Source organism: Vanessa atalanta, chromosome 25, assembly GCF_905147765.1.
Source record: "Vanessa atalanta chromosome 25, ilVanAtal1.2, whole genome shotgun sequence".
NCBI classification, from domain to species: domain Eukaryota; kingdom Metazoa; phylum Arthropoda; class Insecta; order Lepidoptera; family Nymphalidae; genus Vanessa; species Vanessa atalanta.
This window is the reverse complement of record NC_061895.1, coordinates 8208270-8228317: the sequence shown is the minus strand read 5'-3', so window position 1 is coordinate 8228317 and position 20048 is coordinate 8208270. Positions and strand designations below refer to the sequence as shown.

Sequence of the window (20048 nt, the reverse complement as noted above, 5' to 3'; positions counted from 1 at the left end):
TCTAAATGTTCGTTTATAATTCTAGTAATCTAGTTGCTAACACTGCCTAATTGATAATCCGGCTCTGACTCTATGGCATAACACAGCAACTTAAAATAAAAGAGCATAACTTCTTCGCACATTAATCTACAAGAGCGTTAAAAAAAACAACCCAGGCTTGACCTTAAACGTAGGTTATAAATAAAATAACAACACCTAGTTATCAATAAAATATAATAGCTAATCAGTGGAAAAACATAGGCGTTTTATAGCAGTTACGATAAATACTTACCTAGTTAGTCAAATCTTACTACGCACGAGGTTGTCTGTAAGAGATTGCTATTTGTGATAACGCCGTCTCTGTATGCAATCATATTGATTAGGTACTTATCTTTTTAAAATTAGTTTTGTCGGACTCAGATAATAAAGATGTAGGAACTGATAACCTGTTTTGTCATTCTACCAGGCAGTTATGGGAACTCACCTTCGAACATCACCAGAGAAAAGTCCACAATAGCATGTATCATGACCTTCTAAGGTCCACAAATGTTAACGATTTTTGGTCATTCGCGAAGTTATTTCCTTCAATTAATTAATAATTCTTCTATAAGTATTTGAAACGGGATATTTACCGTGTTTTTTATTTTTATCTGGTGGAGCTCGATATTTCGACATTATCTACGAATGTCTTGTTCACGAGACTGAAGTTTGCGGGTAGATGTTGACGGCATTAGAATTGTCCATATCGGACTACCTCCTTTCTCGTACGTTTGCTGCGTAAACACAATATGTAACAAAAAACATGGTAATATCCCGTTTCAAATACTTATAGTAATAAAAAAAACCATGTTAATAAAAAAATGTTATAATAATGTTTATTCAGAAAAATATGTTAAACAGCCACTAAAACTATAATATCTGACTCAAGTAGATTATTGACGTGATATTTTCCATGAATGCCGAGGGCAAGGGGGTACCCGGTGGTTTTGTGCAAGCCCTAGGCTAGGTATAACCTAACACATATTCATCACGTACTCAGACAGTAATACTTATTATTATTAATTTCCGGGTTAAAGAAAAAAATTTTCTTGAAAAAAAAAGTCTTGTATATCCATGTAGCAAAAGGGTTGAACCCTGTGCTAAGACATAGTGGAGTAGAAATTTTAGACTAGTGCTTGGACCCTTGGAATTCGTGACAAACGCACAACAGCAATTTCAAAATTTATTAGCCTTGGGATCTAATGGTTCCAAGGTTGATGGATTGGCGAGGTAAGGAATGTCTATAGGGGTTGGTAAAAACATTTATAATTATCAAATTAAGGAATAAACCTTCGACAGATAGAAGATATAACCAATCGACAACATTGATGACAACCAAATTATGTTGGATCGATATTGGATTAAACTCCATTGAGTTGTCATAACAAAATATACTTTATTTAAGTAGGCTTTTGAAAGCACCCAAATCGTAATTTTTCAGAATTGTATAAAATGTGAAGCTATCACCGATTCTGAGTTTAGATTCTACTTTTTTCCATCTATTCAGTTACAAAATTGTGTTAATCAAATAAATTATATGAATAAACATATAAACTGTTTTTTTTTTATAATATATATAATCTTATGCTGAGTTATATACAATTCTATTATAGAAAAGAAAACCATAGCCAAGGAGGGATTTATTCACTGCCGACCCGGAAATATTGCGTTATAAGTTTATCCTAACTCCTCGTGTTTGTACAATGATTAATTATCACTGATTCTATTAAAATTATCGATGATTTTGTAATCTCATAACCAAGCGAGAAAAGCAAAATTAAAACACCTTAATTTTAGGCGTATTTACTAGCGTCGAGGGACTAACGCTCTGTTAACTAAATCTCCAAATAATATTTCAAAAATGTTTAAGGAAAATAAAAATTAATAGTTCTATCGTAATGGTAGAGAATATAAATGTTTCAGTAAACAGTTATAAAATAGGATTAAAGTCGCTTGCCTTGCCGTATGTTTATATAAGAGGTATCTTGCAGAATCACGAGTAAATATACATTGTTATTATTATCTTTGCAACATTTCCGACAATTATTTATATCTTTGATAGTACTGTAGTGCGCATGTCTCGAATCCTTAGGGTCCAAGTTCTAGGTCTAAGAAATATTAATGTAATCTGACCAAACATTTTTTCTCTCTTTAATAAATGTATCTAGTGGAGATAGCAACTTATAATTTTGATTATTCGATTCGAACTATGATGTATATTTGAATACAGTGTCTTTATTTTTTTAAATAAATATAAGTAAGAGGCTTGGTGTAAGAGCGTCTCGTACACTCGATGACGTGACAGCAAACGTAATGGCGCCTCTAATCTCTATAAAGTCTCCGCCATTCAATTCTTATTGCGTGACGCATATAATAATTATTTATATATCCTAATATACTTAAAAAAATATGTTAATTTTATTATCATTCAATAACGTATTTATTTAATTAACTCAAGTTACGTTAATTGTTAATTATTATATATTGTTTTAATTTCGATCGATGTTTTGAGTATTCCATGTCGGCCATATTTGTTTTTATTGAATAGGTTAAGGAGTAAATTTTACCTTCCAATTTCTTACCAAAAATATCAAAGGGAACATGAAAAGACTGTCGCAAAATAATTAAATAAAAAGAAATACTTTTCTGTAAATTAATTTATTATATTTGCATTTTGGGCTTGAAACGACCCCCCTTAGGCTATTTTATAAATACATCAGTTGACGATTAAACAATGTCGACTTATTCGTATAACCCTTCGTATAAAATTTTTATCAAAATTCAGTTCTGATATCGACATCTACCAGGAATTGAAAGAACTGAGCTAATGATAATTGATTTTTGTATTTTCAACGACAAATCAATCCTTTGGATTCAGAAAGTTAATTTAGTGAGGGATCGTTTTTTATTTTTCATAACTGCTGAAGGCTGAAGCTAAGAACTGTGTGAAACGGCTAATATTGAATAGATATTAATTTTTTGTTTAGATATAATTTATAAGTACTTATATATTTTAATTTAATAAGCACACCGCTAATGATTATGTTGATATTATAAAAAAAAACTTTAAAATAATTAAATATTATATAAAAATAAACATGAAAAATATATTTGTTAAAATGAAATAAAAAGTAAAAGAAGATGCATCGGCCGGGAATCGAACCCGGGCCGCCCGCGTGGCAGGCGAGCATTCTACCACTGAACCACCGATGCTTACATCGATAGTTACAAAAACAGCTAATATTAAACTGAATTATTGGAGTAATAAATATATATATTGTTTTTTTTTTATTTAGTTAACAATTTGTATATTGCGCAAATCTATCCGACTTTTTATAAATGATAAGTAGAATTTTTGCTTGGTATATGCGCCTGCACTGAAGCAGATGTTATAATAGGAGCCCCCGAGGCAGCAGACGATGGTGGGAGGGCAGTGGTAACCACTTTTCTATGTCTAACGTCCTTGAATAGTATACACATTGGATAAACTCAAAATTAAAGCGCCTGAAATATATTCTATAGCAAAGACTCAATATAACATTTTGCCGATAAATAATGAATAAGTTTCATTTATCAATGAAGACAAGTCGTAACTGAGTTTAAATAATATTTAAGATATTTTTATGGTCGTCGAGTAATCCTAATGGTTAATTATTAATAAATCTATAATTAACTACATCAACTTGGTATTCAATAAAAAAATAACATTGTATAATAATAATTATTTATTTTAAATCACGTTGAAATAAATATCCGTAATATAACTATTTAGCTCGTAATATACATAAAGAAATTATATAATAAATATAAAATGATGGAATTATGTAAATTTTTCAAAACTATTTTATTATTTACTTTCAATGGACTTGCAATAATTGTTTGTTTAGGTAAACAAAATCTTGCTAGATGAATTAGAACCTTTTCCTTTTATCCTAAAAAGTTAAAATTATACAGGTACGTTCAGTTCCATGACACTGCCTTTTTATGGTAAGCGATAACTTGTCTCTACACCCTGGATTGACTGCAGACTAAGGAACCTCAACGAACAACAACTTAGCACGAAATTTTTGAAATAGAAAAGTTTTTTTTACTGTTATTTTATTTTATAGGAAACGTAATTAATATATGCCTAATACGTCATATATACCTAATTATAAATAGGCTGTAAATTTGCCACTGCTGGGCTAAGGACTCCTCTCCCGTTGAGGAGAAGATTTGGAGCTTATTCCACCACGTTGCTCCAATGCGGGTTGATTGCCACACATATGGCAGACTATCGACTAAATTAGACTCATGCAGGTTTCCTCACGATGTTTTTCTTCACCGCCGCCTTCAAAACACATATTAAGCACATGACAATTCAGTGTTGCTTGCCTGGGTTTGAACCCGCAATCATCGGTTAAGATGCACGCATTCTAACCACTGGGCCATCTCTGTTAACCAACCTAACTATAACATATATACTAAATTATAAAATATAATAAAACAAATATTAAAATAAATGAGTTATATCTTAGTAATTACTATATATGTAAACATTATTATCATATAATTGACACATTACATTATTATGCACTTGAAATGAATACAAAGTACATTCAAGATATAATATATTACATAAGCAAGTATATAGACACTACATATGAACCGAAACTCCTTATCGAAAATTCATATATGATGTATGTACAGACAATTTTATATCATTGGACAATTTATAGAGGATTTTGGTTTTTGTTGCCTGATTGCATTGTTGTGACTTGTGTAGCAAGGGGGCGGTTACTACAATTCCGGGCGGAGGCCTAGAAGGTCCGGGCGGGAGCATTTAAGGGGCGGCCATGTGTAAACCCACACGTCAACATTTAGAACATTTCGCTCTCGGTTAACAGATTAAGAGAGACACATACATCTAAATTAATATATAAAGTTGGTGAGCTGTATTGTTGTCAGGTGGATAATTGCCCTAGTACGATGTATGAGCATTGAGAAAAAATGGACCGTTGCTTTTATTAACATACCATTTACAAAAATATACATTTTTGTGAAAATAAAGCAAGTAAAAGTCTGTTAATATCCCACAAGCTTTGGAACTTATTCTACCATCAGCTCAAATGCGGTTTTGATACACATGTGGCAGAACTTCATTGAAATTAGACACCTGCAGGTTTCCTCACGATGTTTTCCATCACCACCGAGCACGATATGAACAAACATAAATTAAGCACATAAAAATTCAACGGTGCTTGCTTAGATTTGAACCTGCAGTCTTCGGTAACGCCTGGGCCACCTTAGCTCTTTGTAAAAATACTGTATCTTTATAGCTATTGCGGGTGACCTTTTTCTTTCTTATTCTGGATTGAATATAAGAAATACTCAGAAATAACTTGGAGTTAGGAAACTGGCAGTGTTAATTAATATGTAATTAAGGTACACGTACAATATAGAATAACAATAATCTATCTCGTTTTATTTTCTGTCCGGTTTATTATTATTATTATTAAATATCATTTAAAATAATAACATATCTAAACATCCTCAATCGTCTCACAAGTGATGTGGCGCTCATAGAAGGCCACGGTCACCATACTTGAGTACTGTATACTTAAGGCTTGGCACACATTAGCCGACATTTGTCTTAAGACATTATGTCACGAATAGAAATGTGTTTATCACAGTCTTTATAATCATATTTCTTTTATCACTATATACATTGTCTACTGTTAGGGTATTCGGCTCATAGCTTTCTGCAGTACATGCAAATATTATAGAGATTTAATACATCCTACCTGGGACACGGTATTCGTCAAAAAAACCATTGCTATAACAAGGCTTTTACTTAATACAAGATTAAATTGAAGATAAAAAAAAGCATTAAGTATTTATTGAAGTCTAGGCAGAACATATTTAATTGTACTTTATTGACATACTATTTTAATAAAATGGTGGAAAAGTGTAACTACTGAGATTTTTGCCGGTTTTCTCAGTATAATCTACTAATACACTAATAATAATCTACTAATCCGAACTGGTGGTAACTTTACATTTATGCTTTTATGAGTCTACTTGAACAAAATATATTTTGTACTTGATTTTTTCTTTTTGACTATTTTAACTTTTCAACCAGTTACGTATATATTACTTAAATTTGTTAAGTAATAATGAAGCTGTCTCTTTCTGTCTGTCTGTATCCGACTACGATTCCTACAGTGGACTCAGAACAAAATCATTTGACTGTAACATAAAAATGGCGGCACAAAGTCATGCTTGCCCTACAGTATCTACTAAGCCTAACTTGACATTAATGAGGAGGTTATTTCGCTATCAACTAAACACTTTTTATATAATAGTTTAAATATAAACTTTAACTATAATTTACTTGGTGGTAGGGCTTTGTGCAAGCCTGTCTGGGTAGGTACAACCCACTCATCAGATATTCTACCGCCAAACAGCAGTACTCAGTATTGTTGTGTTCCGGTTTGAAGGGTGAGTGAGCCTGTGTAACAGACACAAGTAACATATTAATTCCCAAGGTTGATGGCGCAGTGGTGATGTAAGGAATGTTTAATATTTCTTACAACGCCATTGTGTGGCCTATTTGCTAGTCCGCCTACCGATATTATAAAATAATAATAATAATAATAACCCCCCCATGGGACCACCTTGCCGTGGTGGGGGGGCTTAAGGGAAGGGACGAATGGTCATCAAGAACTTAACCATATATACCCTGTTAATAAACGAAACAGGAGATACATAAATTTAATAGCTGCTAATACCTTGGCTATGCCCTTCACAACTAACGGTCCCAAACCCAAAACCCAAATGGAGATGAGTAAAAAAGAATACAATTTACGGCCGCTTCCCGGGGTTCGCCGGGGCGCATCTGGAGCCGATGCTGGATGCTACAGCATGCGAACCATCGGTGGTGAGGAGCTGAGCAGGCGGGCACTCATCAACAAAATTGTTACAGCCGGTCGCTGTGAGTTGAACAGGCGGACTCACAACGTAGAAGCTACAGCCGATCCCTTGGGCAACGAAACAAATACCCCTTCGACTCGCCCCCAGCATATGACCCAAGCAGAACACGAAAAGGATTCCGATATGCTTAACGATATAATTTCAGCTTCACCTTCACCCTTCAACTCATATGAATCACCTAGTTCATCTCCACTTTCATACCAGGTTTCATCAAGATCAAACACAATTTCACCTATGTCTGTGGATGTTGTGCAGGAGGCACATGCTATTGAACCTGCACCCGCCACAGGTACAAATCGTGCGCGTAAAAGATGGTCAGACGAAATGAATAAATTCATCTGGCGCACGTACCTCATTGCTACAAAATTGAACACCAGTAAAATATACCTTGCTCATCTACACCACGAATTTTCACTAAAATTTCCTCAGATGCAGGCATCTAGACAGAGACTAGGTGACCAATGCCGAGCTATAGTCAGAAATAAATTACTTTCTCAAGAAATATTAGAACAAATAAAAGAAGAAGTAACAGAGAACCTACAACAAACCAACAACCAAGATAGAACACAAAATATTCAAACTAATTTAAGCATGCAAATACACAATAGCCACCAACAAGGTATAAAGCAGAGAAGAAGATGGACCACTGAGTATAATGAAACCATTATTAGAAACTACTACACAATTACAGAATTAGAAGCAAATAGATCAGCTTACCGTCAACCCCTTCATCAAGCGGTAATCGCAGAACACCCGGAATTATCAGAAGTAAGTGAACAGCGAATATCAGATCAGCTTAGAGTTATTTTAAATAACAAAATGATTAGTGATCAAAAACTTAAAGAAATCCGTGAAGAAATATCAAACGATCTTCGTTTGCGTCGTAACCATCTTGAAAATACTTCACAACACTTGACTATACCACAAAATACGGCATCCGCAGAAAACAACAACCACCCACATATATCACCACAAACACAACCAATACTAGACATCTCTACAACAGCTGAACAGGACCAAACCCCTAATTATCTAGATGTGGAAAAAATTAAAAAACAATACAACATTACATTAGAAAAATTTCAAAACACCAACCCAATTAGCCGTCCCTACATACCAAAACAAAACAGCTCAAGAAAACTAGCCCAAATTATTAATATCATTAACACCAAAGTACTGCCTCAACATATTTCAGTCGAACAAGATTTTGTGACCACTCATACACTTATTTACTGTGCTGCCTACACAGCGGCTACCTGCAATGGAACTAACATTAAGGACATAACTAGCCAACCTTGCCAACTCCAGAAAAGAATACCCGCATGGCAGAAAAGGTTACAGAAAAAGATACAGAATCTCAGAAGAGACATCGGAAGACTCACAGAACATATTAACGGCAATAGGACAAATAGGCTTACCTTACTAGTAGAAGCGATAAAAAATAAATACAAAATACACTCTCAACATGAAGAACCTAACTCTAGTAACGAACATTTTCTTGACACCCTCAAACAAAAACTAAATGCCGCATCTAGTAGGCTGAAAAGATATTTAAATTGCACTCTTAGAAAATCACAAAACACACAATTCTGTAATAATGAGAAAAAGTTTTATAGAATCTTATCATCTGCCACACAACGCAACACTAATACAAATACACAAGACATAACACCACCACCAGCCAATGCAATACATACTTTCTGGTCTAACATATGGAGTGATCCAGTATGTCACAATACAGACGCTGCGTGGCTAGATACAGACCACGAAGTAATTAATTCTATCGAACCTATGAATTTTGAACATATATCTGTAGAAGTTTTCATGCGAGTACTCAATAAGGCGAACAACTGGAAATCACCTGGTAGTGACCATATACACAACTATTGGTATAAAAAGTTCACATCAACCCATTCATTACTACACAAACACATGAACAATTTCATTCAAACACCAAACATAATGCCGCACTTTGTTACACAGGGCCTTACCTTCATGATACCAAAAGACACTGACCATCAAAATCCAGCTAAATATCGTCCAATTACTTGCCTGCAAACCATTTACAAAATACTTACAGGATGTATCACTGAACTCCTACACGAACATATTGCCGTTAACAATATTCTTGCTGAAGAACAAAAAGGATGCCGAAAAGGTAGACAAGGTTGCAAAGAACAGCTCGTAATAGACTCAGTAACAATGAAACATGCTATTTCTAAGAAAAAAAATATTAATACCATGTATATAGACTACAGGAAAGCTTTTGACTCCATACCACATAGCTGGCTTCTTTATGTATTACATCACTATAAAGTTCACCCACAACTTATTTATTTCCTTGAAAACTCTATGCAAAACTGGAAAACAACTCTTAAAATCACGGGACATGCTAATACTGAAACACCTGACATCTTAATACGACGAGGAATCTTTCAAGGCGACGCCCTTAGCCCACTGTGGTTTTGCCTAGCGCTAAATCCTCTCTCAAATATGCTCCAAAAATCCAATCTCGGCTACATTATTACCACTCCACACAAAGACACCACTCTCACACACCTCATGTACATGGATGATATTAAGTTATACAGTAACACATTACAATCACTACATCACCTTGCAGATATCACCCAAACTTTCTCAAAGGACATACACATGGAATTTGGAATAGATAAGTGTAAAACATTTTCGGTCAAAAATGGAAAAATCGTCCCAAATAGCTACATGTTAGAATCAGGAAATATTATTGAACCTTTAGAAGAAGAAACTACTTATAAATACTTAGGCTTTCAACAAGCTCGGAAGATTAACCAAAAAGAAACAAAAAATAGCCTTAAAACTAAATTCAAACACCGCCTAAATATCCTTTTCCGATCTCAACTCAACTCCCACAATTTATTTAAAGCAATCAATAGTTACGCAATCCCAGTACTTACATATTCTTTCGGCATAATTAACTGGTCCCAATGTGAGCTCCACAACCTTCAACGTATCATTAATACTACTCTAACTGCCCACCGAAAACACCATCCTAGATCTTGTGTCCAAAGAATGACTCTACCCAGAGGTGAAGGCGGACGAGGCTTAATAGATATAGTCAATCTGCATAACAAGCAAATTACATCCCTGAGACACTACTTCCATCAACGCTCAGAATACTCTCCACTTCATGAAACAGTAACGCTCGCAGACAAACGCTTCACCCCACTAAACCTTAAAGACCGACATCCGCAAAAAAACGAACGGATTACTGACATGAACGAAAAAACTGCTTTATGGAGACAGAAATCCCTTCATGGAAGACACCACCACGATTTACAGCAATCACATGTTGACAAAGCAGCGTCAAACGCTTGGCTGAGGCGTGGTGAACTGTTCCCAGAAACGGAAGCTTTTATGTTAGCGATCCAGGATCAAGTCATTGATACCCGGAACTACCAGAAGCACATAATACGCACCTCTAATCTTCAATCAGATGCATGCCGACACTGTCATTCTAATCCTGAAACCATTCAACATATAACTTCTGCTTGCCGAGCCCTTGCACAAACTGATTATAAACATCGACACGACCAAGTGAGCGCTATTATACACCAACATCTAGCACACAAGTATAATTTTATAGATAAGAAGATCCCATACTATAAATACAAACCCGACACCATACTAGAAAATAACAGATACAGGATATACTGGGATAGAACCATAATCACAGATAAAACAATACATTTCAATAGACCCGATATCACACTACATGACAAAATTAATAAAACTGTTTATCTTATTGACATAGCTATCCCTAACACTCACAACATACAGTCGACAATTTCGGAAAAGCTTAGTAAATATCAAGACTTAGCAATAGAACTGAAACGTCAGTGGCGTGCAGACACCATTCATATTGTTCCCATAGTCATCTCATCAACTGGGATCGTACCTAAAAGCCTACAACCCAGTCTCGATATATTACACATATCTCATCACACTAATCATTTACTCCAAAAGGCAGTAATCCTCAACACTTGCCGCCTCACCCGCAAGTTCCTTACGACCTCATCCATCTCAGCTGCCATTACCTAGCTCCTACTAGCGCTTGGCTACGGCCCGTGTGTGTAGGATTTAGTTACCTCATAAGAGAGAAAAAGTAAAATAACAATAATAATAATAATAATGGCATTCTCTAACACACTGGTTATAGCCAGTTACGTAGTATAGTCATATTGGATCGTATTTATATAACGAACGGGACGAAATAACTAACATTCTAAATCTAAAACGCCAGTAGTTAATAATGCTTACGTATCGTTTCGTTCTAAATTAAAGAACTGCTATTAATGGCGTAATATATCGTTATAGTCATACACGTTCGCGATTTGATAGTGTGTTATTTTTATTTAATCATAACAGCCGAAACGTCCGCGCTTGTTTGTTTTGTTTGCAAATTGCATATAGATTTTGATTGCTCACAACTGTTTCGTAACAATAGCATGTGCATTGCAAGCTTTAAACATGATGCTACAAGTGTTAACACTGTATATTAGTGTGTGTTAAAATGTTTTGAATTACAGAGTTTTGTTAAAGTGATTTGTTTTATTACTGCGGACTGCTAAAACGATAAGGGAAGGAATATCCATCGTACATTGATATGTGCAGGAACTAACTGACTAGAAATAGGAAAACAGACTGCCGTTAAATGGGATAATAGAATTATGAAACTCCTTTTAATGGAACTCATTCGATTACAATTGAAATTGCAGTGTTAAATATCTAGGTTCTGTTGAAGTACGATATAGGTACAGATATTATATGACTTTTAATTTTGTGCACAATCCTTATCAATTGTGGAAATATTTAAACACTTAATTTTCAAGCATTTAACTTCTCGAGAAGTGTTTCAAGTGAAGCAACCGGGTGTACTTATTCGATCTTAAACTATTTATACGTTGACGAAGTACATATGTTTCCGTATCTCAGATATTGAATATAATGAAAGTCACTTCTATAGTATTTTTATTTCTATTATTCTAATGTTATTAAAATGTAATTTGTTTGTTTGTATTTGGTAAGCTGCGGGATTTATGATCTAATTCTAAATATTCATTACAAATTATCTACATTATTCATATATCATATTTTCTTTATTAATAAAATGCACCCGTGCGAATCCGGGTAGACTCGCTAGTTATATGCATATTTCAAAAACAAATATGTATGTCGAACCATCAAAAAGTTTAATTAGGATTTATTTCGTTTTTATCGTACATGCTGTCAACGTCAGTATGACGTAGAGAAATCGTGACAACTGACAGCCGAAAGTGTCATAGTTGATGGAACAGCGAAAAGACATATATTGTTAATGTAAACGCCTAACCTTAACCCCTTCGATATATATATTTGTATTTCAAAAAGATTTGTTAGGAAGTTAATTTAAAATAAAAAAATAAAAGAAACAGTTTCCCCATTATTGCGGGATTACGCGTTATGGAATTGCTTGCGTGCTACCATGCCGTGTCCTCCTTTCGATTAAAGGCGTTTCAGGATACGAAGAACGAAAACCTGACTGGGCTCTTTTATAGTAGTGGGATATTATTTGCTGGAATAACTAGAGCTACAAAACTAAAGTCAGTCTACTGGGAGAATAATTTTCTGTTAATTGTTCTTGTTTATTATAACTATTCCATTAACAACGATCAAGTTGTAGTCATTTCGATGTTGGATTGTAATAGAATCGGTAATGCATGGTAATCATTAGAATTAGAATAAATGGCTCCATTGTTACAGCGCAGTACGCTTAATGCCCTTTGTCTGTATTTATTCATCACGTGGTGGTGAAATAAAATATATTAAGGAAACCTGTATGAATTTCTTCTTATACATATTAATTCACCTGGTGTAAGCTCCAAAGGGGAGGAGATCTTAGCCCAGCTGTGGGACATACACTGGCTATTAAGAGCTGTATTACAACATGTAAGAAGTATTTTATCATAAATTCTTCATCATTTTAAAACTAAAACGTTCAAACGATCATAGACCTGACAGACGCCGACATTTCGACATTGACGTTCATTATCTGTGTTTTGACAACTTGATACTTCAATATTTTCAGTTTGACATTTGATCAGAAAATTACGCTGTCGCCTGTCAGAAATAGGGACCTAGCCTTGTAAGATTAGCCAAGGCGTTATTTTTACTAAAACACATTCCATTACACTAAGGATTGAAATAAAAACAACACGTTACTGCTCTACTGAAAAACATCATGAACGGAATATCAAGTATCTGTTTGAAACATTTCTCAGAAAATCTATATTAACTGATCATGCGCAGTTTAAACGCTTGCTAAGTGTTGCCAGGTGACATTACTGAAATTAAAATTAAATTGTCATTTTACAATAATATTCATTTCATTAAAATTAATAATATATTATAATATATGTTATTATTTCATGATATACAATGATTATAATACCTATTTATACTTAGAGCACATATTATGTATAATCTATCCTATATCTAATTTATGATTAGCGTCACTTAACTTCTTAAGTTTAAATTTAAGTAATATTTATATAACTATAAAAAAACTCAAGATTCAATTATACAGACAAATTAAGATTATATATAAATATATATAAGTGTATTAAATTGACATTGAAATTGTTAATGAACGTCTATTTTTACATAATGGCATTCAGCCATAAAGGTAGTTCAGTATTGCGGTAAAACGAGAGAAAATCTTATCGATATATTCCGTATCAATCGATAAAACACTCAAAACGTACGTAAAATGATACCTAATAGTTGTGAAGCAAACATAGAAGGAATGCGTTGATTTTGTGCAAATTTTAAAATGGATAAACCGTCATGGATAACCCCATTCAAAAAACAGGTAAATATATAAATATGTTTATATATAAAACTTTATATACCACTTACTTCGTATTACAATATTTACTGAATTTTTAAATTTGATAATAAGTTTTTTTTTAAGTACTTATGTATGTAATTTTCTTCGCTTTTTTTTTCGCCGGATGAAATCGCATTTGTAATGAATTTGCAAGTCTATTTGTGTATTTAATAATGTTTACACGATACTCAAATTAAATTAGACTAACTACATGACCTTCAACGGTATTTAATATATAATACCTACTCCTAATTTTCGATTTAACTAAATAATTTATTAATGCGAAATGCCGAGAGCATTGTCGCATCTAGGGAGTGGAATATCTTTTGATAAATTGTCAATGTATAGATACGTGTAGTATGATACTCTTTGAGGTCATAAGTTCATAAGGGCATGCAAGTTTTCAATTAGCTAAACTTTATTATATCAATGTTTTTAATACAAGAACGGTAGCAAAGCCCGTGGTAATTGTATGTATCAATTAATAATTATTGATATAATATCATTAGTACGCCGATTCTTATTCGAAGTATGCAAGACTTTTTGTTTCAAATATATTACATTCTTATAGGTATTTACTTTATCGGTTTATAATTTAACCGTTTCTGAATGGACAGTATATTTTAGTAACGACTATCACAAACACAATAAATGAATAAATTTGTCACACACGACGAGATTATTTGTTATACTTAATAGATTCTGCGACTATTTATTGCTGATATTAATCCAAACCACAGATAATATAAATTATTTCTTTAACCCTTGAAGATCATGGGAGCTAAGATGTTATATATTCTAGTAATTTGTTATTGCAATTTTAATGGCGCACTAACCCTTATACGGCAGTATAGGAGTATTGGTGTTTGATTGTGGAATAATTCATAGTAGATGACCGATGAACTTTAATAAAACTACACCGTTTAATAAATGTTGCAAATGTTAACTTTCAGTAAAATTATCATGTCTGGCGGATTGCAATGACTTCAAGGACATATTGCAGTTTAAGTGCGCGCGCAATCAACAGTGCACACGTTATTGCCAGGCTCTCATAATTATTTTTACTTGATGTTGTGCATGCCTAGGTATTTTACCCATTCGTAACATATTCTACCGAACAGCAATAGTCATTGTTGCCGTGTTCCCTAAATGATCCGTAGGTAAATGAGTGTACAAACACAAGGGACATTACATCTTAGTTTTTAAGGTTAGTGACGCATTGGTGATAAGAAAAATGATTAAGATCACAGTACCAATGTTCATGGGCAGTGATAACCACTTACCATCAGGCGGTCAAGTTGCCAGTCCGCCTATGACATAACAATAAATAAAAACAATAATTCGTGCGTCTGCACGTATTAAAAAACTTTCAATAAAACATCGTAAATTTTTATCTGAAATTTTAGATTTCTTGTTGCTTCTTATGAAAATCTCTTATCAATAGCACACTTTTGGCCGCGTTATCAAAACATCAGAATGTGATAAAAGAAATACTTGAATATTATCTTGACGAAGCCTTGGGGTTTAGCAAATTATACAATTATATAACATACAATAATAATAATAATAGCTTTGGTTGTTACTTACTAATATTACTCTGTGATTATTCTCGGTTAAATATACGATACGCTTGCTATGCGGCCAGGCTTCTCGCGGGTATAAGTATAAGCTAGGTATATAAAACTTTAAATTGAAGAACAAATATAAGAAGAAAGAAATTTTTATTTTTTCGAAAAGGAAAGTTGAATTTCCTGTCTTTTGCAATATGCATGTATTATATATACAAACCTTCCTCTTGAATTACTGTTTTTTAATGAAAATCGGATTTAAAATCAGTTGCGCAGTTTAAAAGATTTAAGAATACAAACGACGGGAAGCGACTTTTATACTATGAAGATATATTTTCGTTTCGTTACTAGTGTTAACATTTTTACGACGGCTCCAGTGGCTATTCTCGTCTAAAATAAAATTTAGATTAATATAAAGAACACAAATTTATTGGTCTCTGGTGTGTTCAAATCCAAGCTAATATAATAAAGGTTCCGAGTTTATAAAGTCCTGCACGGTAAAGGTTTCCTCTTTTGCTTGGCCTTGTATCATAACAACGAACGCGTTGTAGCAACGCGGTGAAAAATGACGCATAATCTTTTTTAAGAAAGTTTTTGAAACATGCGAAATCAGTAAGAAGTAATGAATTTTAAATGGGAAAATCTTATGCTTAAATTAGTTCGTAGTACGCCAGATGAGTTGGGAATATGTCAGATACCTCTTTAATAATTAATACACGTATAATGAATTAGTAGGTACCCTACACAAGACTTAATAATGATACTAATACAGATTGTGCCGCCGGCCAATACCAAACATAACAGATTTTTAAAAATAGAATACTTGCTTCTCCCTTTTTATGTCGGTTAAAATCTGTTTAAGTATAGTAACTGTATTTATTATTGGGTTCATGTACAACGCGCGATTTAAGTTGGCCGGTTAGAAATAAAACACGAGTTATAGTTTTATGAACAAAAGCTTAATATAGATGGTGATATAGAATATAAATTTAGATGGGCATAGAAGGCTGATTCAGCTACGAAAATCAAAGATTATTAGAAAGGATGAGGAGCCAGGTTAGGAGCAACTACATGGACCATAGACATAAAATCTTAGTTCCCAAAGTTGAAGGCTCTTTGATGATGTAAGGAATGGTTAATATTTCTTACAATGCCTTTGTCTATAAAAGTGGCTCATTTATCCGCTGAACTACCATTTTTGATAAATTATGATTCCAGTGTTTCGTGACGGTGGGGGTGTCTTTAAACATGGCGACGCATGGGCTGGTGATGGGATTCGCGGCCATATTGCTACCGCAGCTGCGTCTTCCCGGGTCTTTGATACCGATTGACGATGTTTCTGGATCATGGATAGGTAAGAGCCAACACTAATAACGGTGTCTTATACAAATTTTTCTATTAAGTATCAATGCTCAGTTGTGATGATAATTATGTCATTGTAAAGTTGTACTTTTAGCATTAGCAGCCTGTAAATTTTCCCACTGCTGGGCTAAAGGCCTCCTCTCCCTTTGAGGAGAAGGTTTGGAGCATATTCCACCACGCTGCTCCAATGCGGGTTGGCGGAATACACATGTGGTAGAATTTCGTTGAAATTAGACACATGCAGGTTTCCTCACGATGTTTTCCTTTACCGCCGAGGACGAGATGAATTATAAACACAAATTAAGCACATGAAAATTCAGTGGTGCCTGCCTGGGTTTGAACCCGAAATCATCGGTTAAGATGCACGTGTTCTAACCACTGGGCCATCTTGTAAGTTGTACTTAGTGTGATAGATCAGTAATAGACTCCGTCGTGAACAAAATTTGACGAATACGATCATTAACTATTTTTGGATGATAAATTTAAAGTTCAATATTTTGTAAAAACTTTAAATATAAAGTATATTCCAATAGCCTCTTACAATCATCAAAAAAGCTCGATAAAATATTATATAAATGCTTTAAATCTATGAATTATCAAAGGCATAACTATTGGAGTAATTTAATTATAGACAAACATCTTCCCCGTGGCTGGATTAATTTATGTTGCGGCGATTGAAACCTGGGGCTACTAGTTTTATTTATTCCTCGTGTTGTTTTTCACTGTTACTATCATTTTCAACTGAAATACTCATCAACACATGATCGATTATATTCCCTACTTTATTGTACTGCATTTACTTCGTCTTCTATATTTATATTTATTTGTGTTATTTTCAGCTTCAATCCTGGGTTTTGCATTAGTGGCTGGCAACTTCATAGTGCCCACAATTATGGCTAAATACGGAAGAAGAACTGCTAACTTGGCCAGCATAGCACCCATGATTATCGGCTGGTTCTGTATCATAACAGCCAGTAACATTACGGCTCTTCTAATAGCAAGATTTCTTCAAGGCCTCGCAATGGGTATGAGCGCATCGCTTGGGCCTGTATTAATCGGGGAGTATACAAGTCCAAAAAGTAGAGGAGCATTTTTGACGTTTATTTCACTATCGATTGCAACGGGAGTTCTTTTTGTCCATACCCTCGGTTCTTTCTTCTCTTGGCAAGTTACAGCTCTTATCATTGCTTTCGTAGTTTTCGGTGATCTCCTAATTGTAATATATTCCCCTGAATCGCCAAGTTGGTTGGCTGATCAAGGCAGATATGACGAATGCAGAAAAGTATTCAGATGGCTCAGAGGAGACAGTGAAGATGATGAATTGGAAAAAATGATAGAAGCGAGCAAAGTAATAAGAGAAGCCAAAGCGGCAACTGAAATATCGCAATCATTTTCTAAGAATTTAAAAAGAAACATAGCCTATGTTAACATAACGATAAGAAAGAAGGAGTTTTACAAGCCGATCTTTATAATGATCCACATTTACACGTTGGGCCAATGGGCTGGAGCCAACATTTTAGCTGCATACACAATAGATATCTTCAACCACGTAATTGGAACTGAAGCCAATATTTCCCTAATGGTAATTACGTTGGATATCCAGAGAATCATCTCGAATACGTTTGCCGTTTATGTTATTAAGAAAGTTAAGCGGCGAACGATGCTTTTTGCAACGGTAGGAATTAATATCTTTGCCTTCCTTGCTACGGCTGCCTATACTTATTTCAAAGGCCACGATATGCTACCATTCGACCATCCCGCCATTGGTATAGCATTAATTCACATTCATATGTTTTCGATAGCAACTGGTACGGTACCGCTCCCATTTATAATTGCTGGGGAAGTTTTTCCATTAGAGTATAGAAGTTTGGCGGGCGGTTTAAGTGTCCTTTTCCTGTCAACAAATCTTTTCATAACTGTTAAAACGGTGCCATATTTGTTCAAAAACGCCGGAATTCACGGCGCTTATGTTTTGTACGCAGTAGTCGTAGGATACTGTACGATGATAGCGTGGTGGTTTCTACCAGAAACTAAGGATAGAACTTTGCAAGAGATCGAAGACGAATTCAGGGGAAAACCGCTATCTCCTGAGGAACTTAAATCGACTCAATCTTTGACATCGTTTAGGCATTTTAATACTGACCGACGGTGCAGTAGTCCTGTTATATAATTTTTCCAGACAATTAGTCATACGTTTCGGACCTATGACGACAAAGTTGACAATATTTTTAATACGAACTGCATATGGCTGGTCGTAATGTGAATTCGTCTGCATAGATCATAAGTAACGATAAGCAACACATTAAGACTGTAAATAAATATTGATAAGTTATCTGTGTTGAGTATTTTATTACACTTTTATATTATAGCTATATATATTTCTATCAAATAAGCAATAAACGAAAAAAAATATTTTTCTTTTTTTTTTAAATGAAAAATTTAAAGAATTAAGACGTCCGCATAATTATCATAATTTTCATTCCTCTATTAGGATCCACTGCAATTTGGTGCCAAGATAGCCTGATATATGGAACACGACTCTTAACGCAAATATCACCGATAGATTCAGACAAAGTTTTTACTTTTATAAATATGCCCCATCCTAATCAATATTTAATTGAAAAAGCGAGTTTCTGTGTTTCACGTTTTAACGTCGTTATCACCGTGAAATTTTGTATGCACATCAGTGGTATAACAATTGCCACCACCTACTAGTTAATACCATAGCGTAAAGAAGAACTGCCACTGGGCCAACGGACACGTCTAGACAGGTCAATTGTTGGTTCCGCGGAGTGAGCCCAAGCTGCCATAAACTCGCTTGGGACTACCGTTCCGGGGTGTAAAAATCTTAATATACAAGACAACCTATTGTTTTAATTTTTATTAAGTATTTAAAAGATTTTTCATTATTTAGTTATGATTTAATTAACCATTTTGTAACTTTTGGTATTAATAAAAATACACATTACATTGCTGTTACTAGTACCTACGCTCGTATTGCAATAAACAAATACGGAACAGACTATGTATAAAAAATAATAAATAAATGTGACAACCCTGCAGCAATGACGAAAAGCGGCATTTCGCGAGACTTCAAAGGGCACTGGTGGTTTTTCTTTACGCTGTGATAATACTATAAGATTATCTTAAGCTGATATCACATATATGGGCTTCGATGACGTTTCTATATCTTAGCATTTGCACCCAACTATTATTTTACC

General features: G+C 34.3%; 1 protein-coding gene and 1 non-coding gene across 3 annotated transcripts; one reads left to right on the top strand and one right to left on the bottom strand.

Moving 5' to 3' along the window:
- Window positions 1–3160: 3160 nt before the first annotated feature.
- On the bottom strand, window positions 3161–3231 carry Trnag-gcc. Its single transcript has one exon. It is a non-coding gene; the product is annotated as a tRNA-Gly (tRNA).
- A 10418-nt stretch (window positions 3232–13649) lies between these two features.
- Window positions 13650–19165, top strand: LOC125073767 (facilitated trehalose transporter Tret1-2 homolog). Of its 2 annotated transcripts, XM_047684798.1 has the most exons (4): window positions 13650–13879; window positions 16684–16819; window positions 17667–19006; window positions 19041–19165. In XM_047684798.1, the coding sequence occupies exons 1-3, from the start codon at window positions 13841–13843 to the stop codon at window positions 18995–18997; spliced, it is 1506 nt and encodes a 501-aa protein (XP_047540754.1). In that variant the 5' UTR covers window positions 13650–13840; the 3' UTR covers window positions 18998–19006; window positions 19041–19165. The 2 variants fall into 2 exon arrangements, with proteins under 2 accessions (XP_047540754.1, XP_047540753.1); XM_047684797.1 differs by having other exon boundaries at window positions 17667–19165.
- The last annotated feature ends 883 nt before the right edge of the window (window positions 19166–20048 follow it).

Coding starts and splice junctions, on each gene's coding strand:
- LOC125073767 (XM_047684798.1), top strand. CDS start 13,841: ATGGATAAACCGTCATGGATAACCCCATTCAAAAAACAG. Junction 13,880..16,683: donor TAACCCCATTCAAAAAACAG/GTAAATATATAA, acceptor TTATGATTCCAG/TGTTTCGTGACGGTGGGGGT. Junction 16,820..17,666: donor TGTTTCTGGATCATGGATAG/GTAAGAGCCAAC, acceptor TGTTATTTTCAG/CTTCAATCCTGGGTTTTGCA.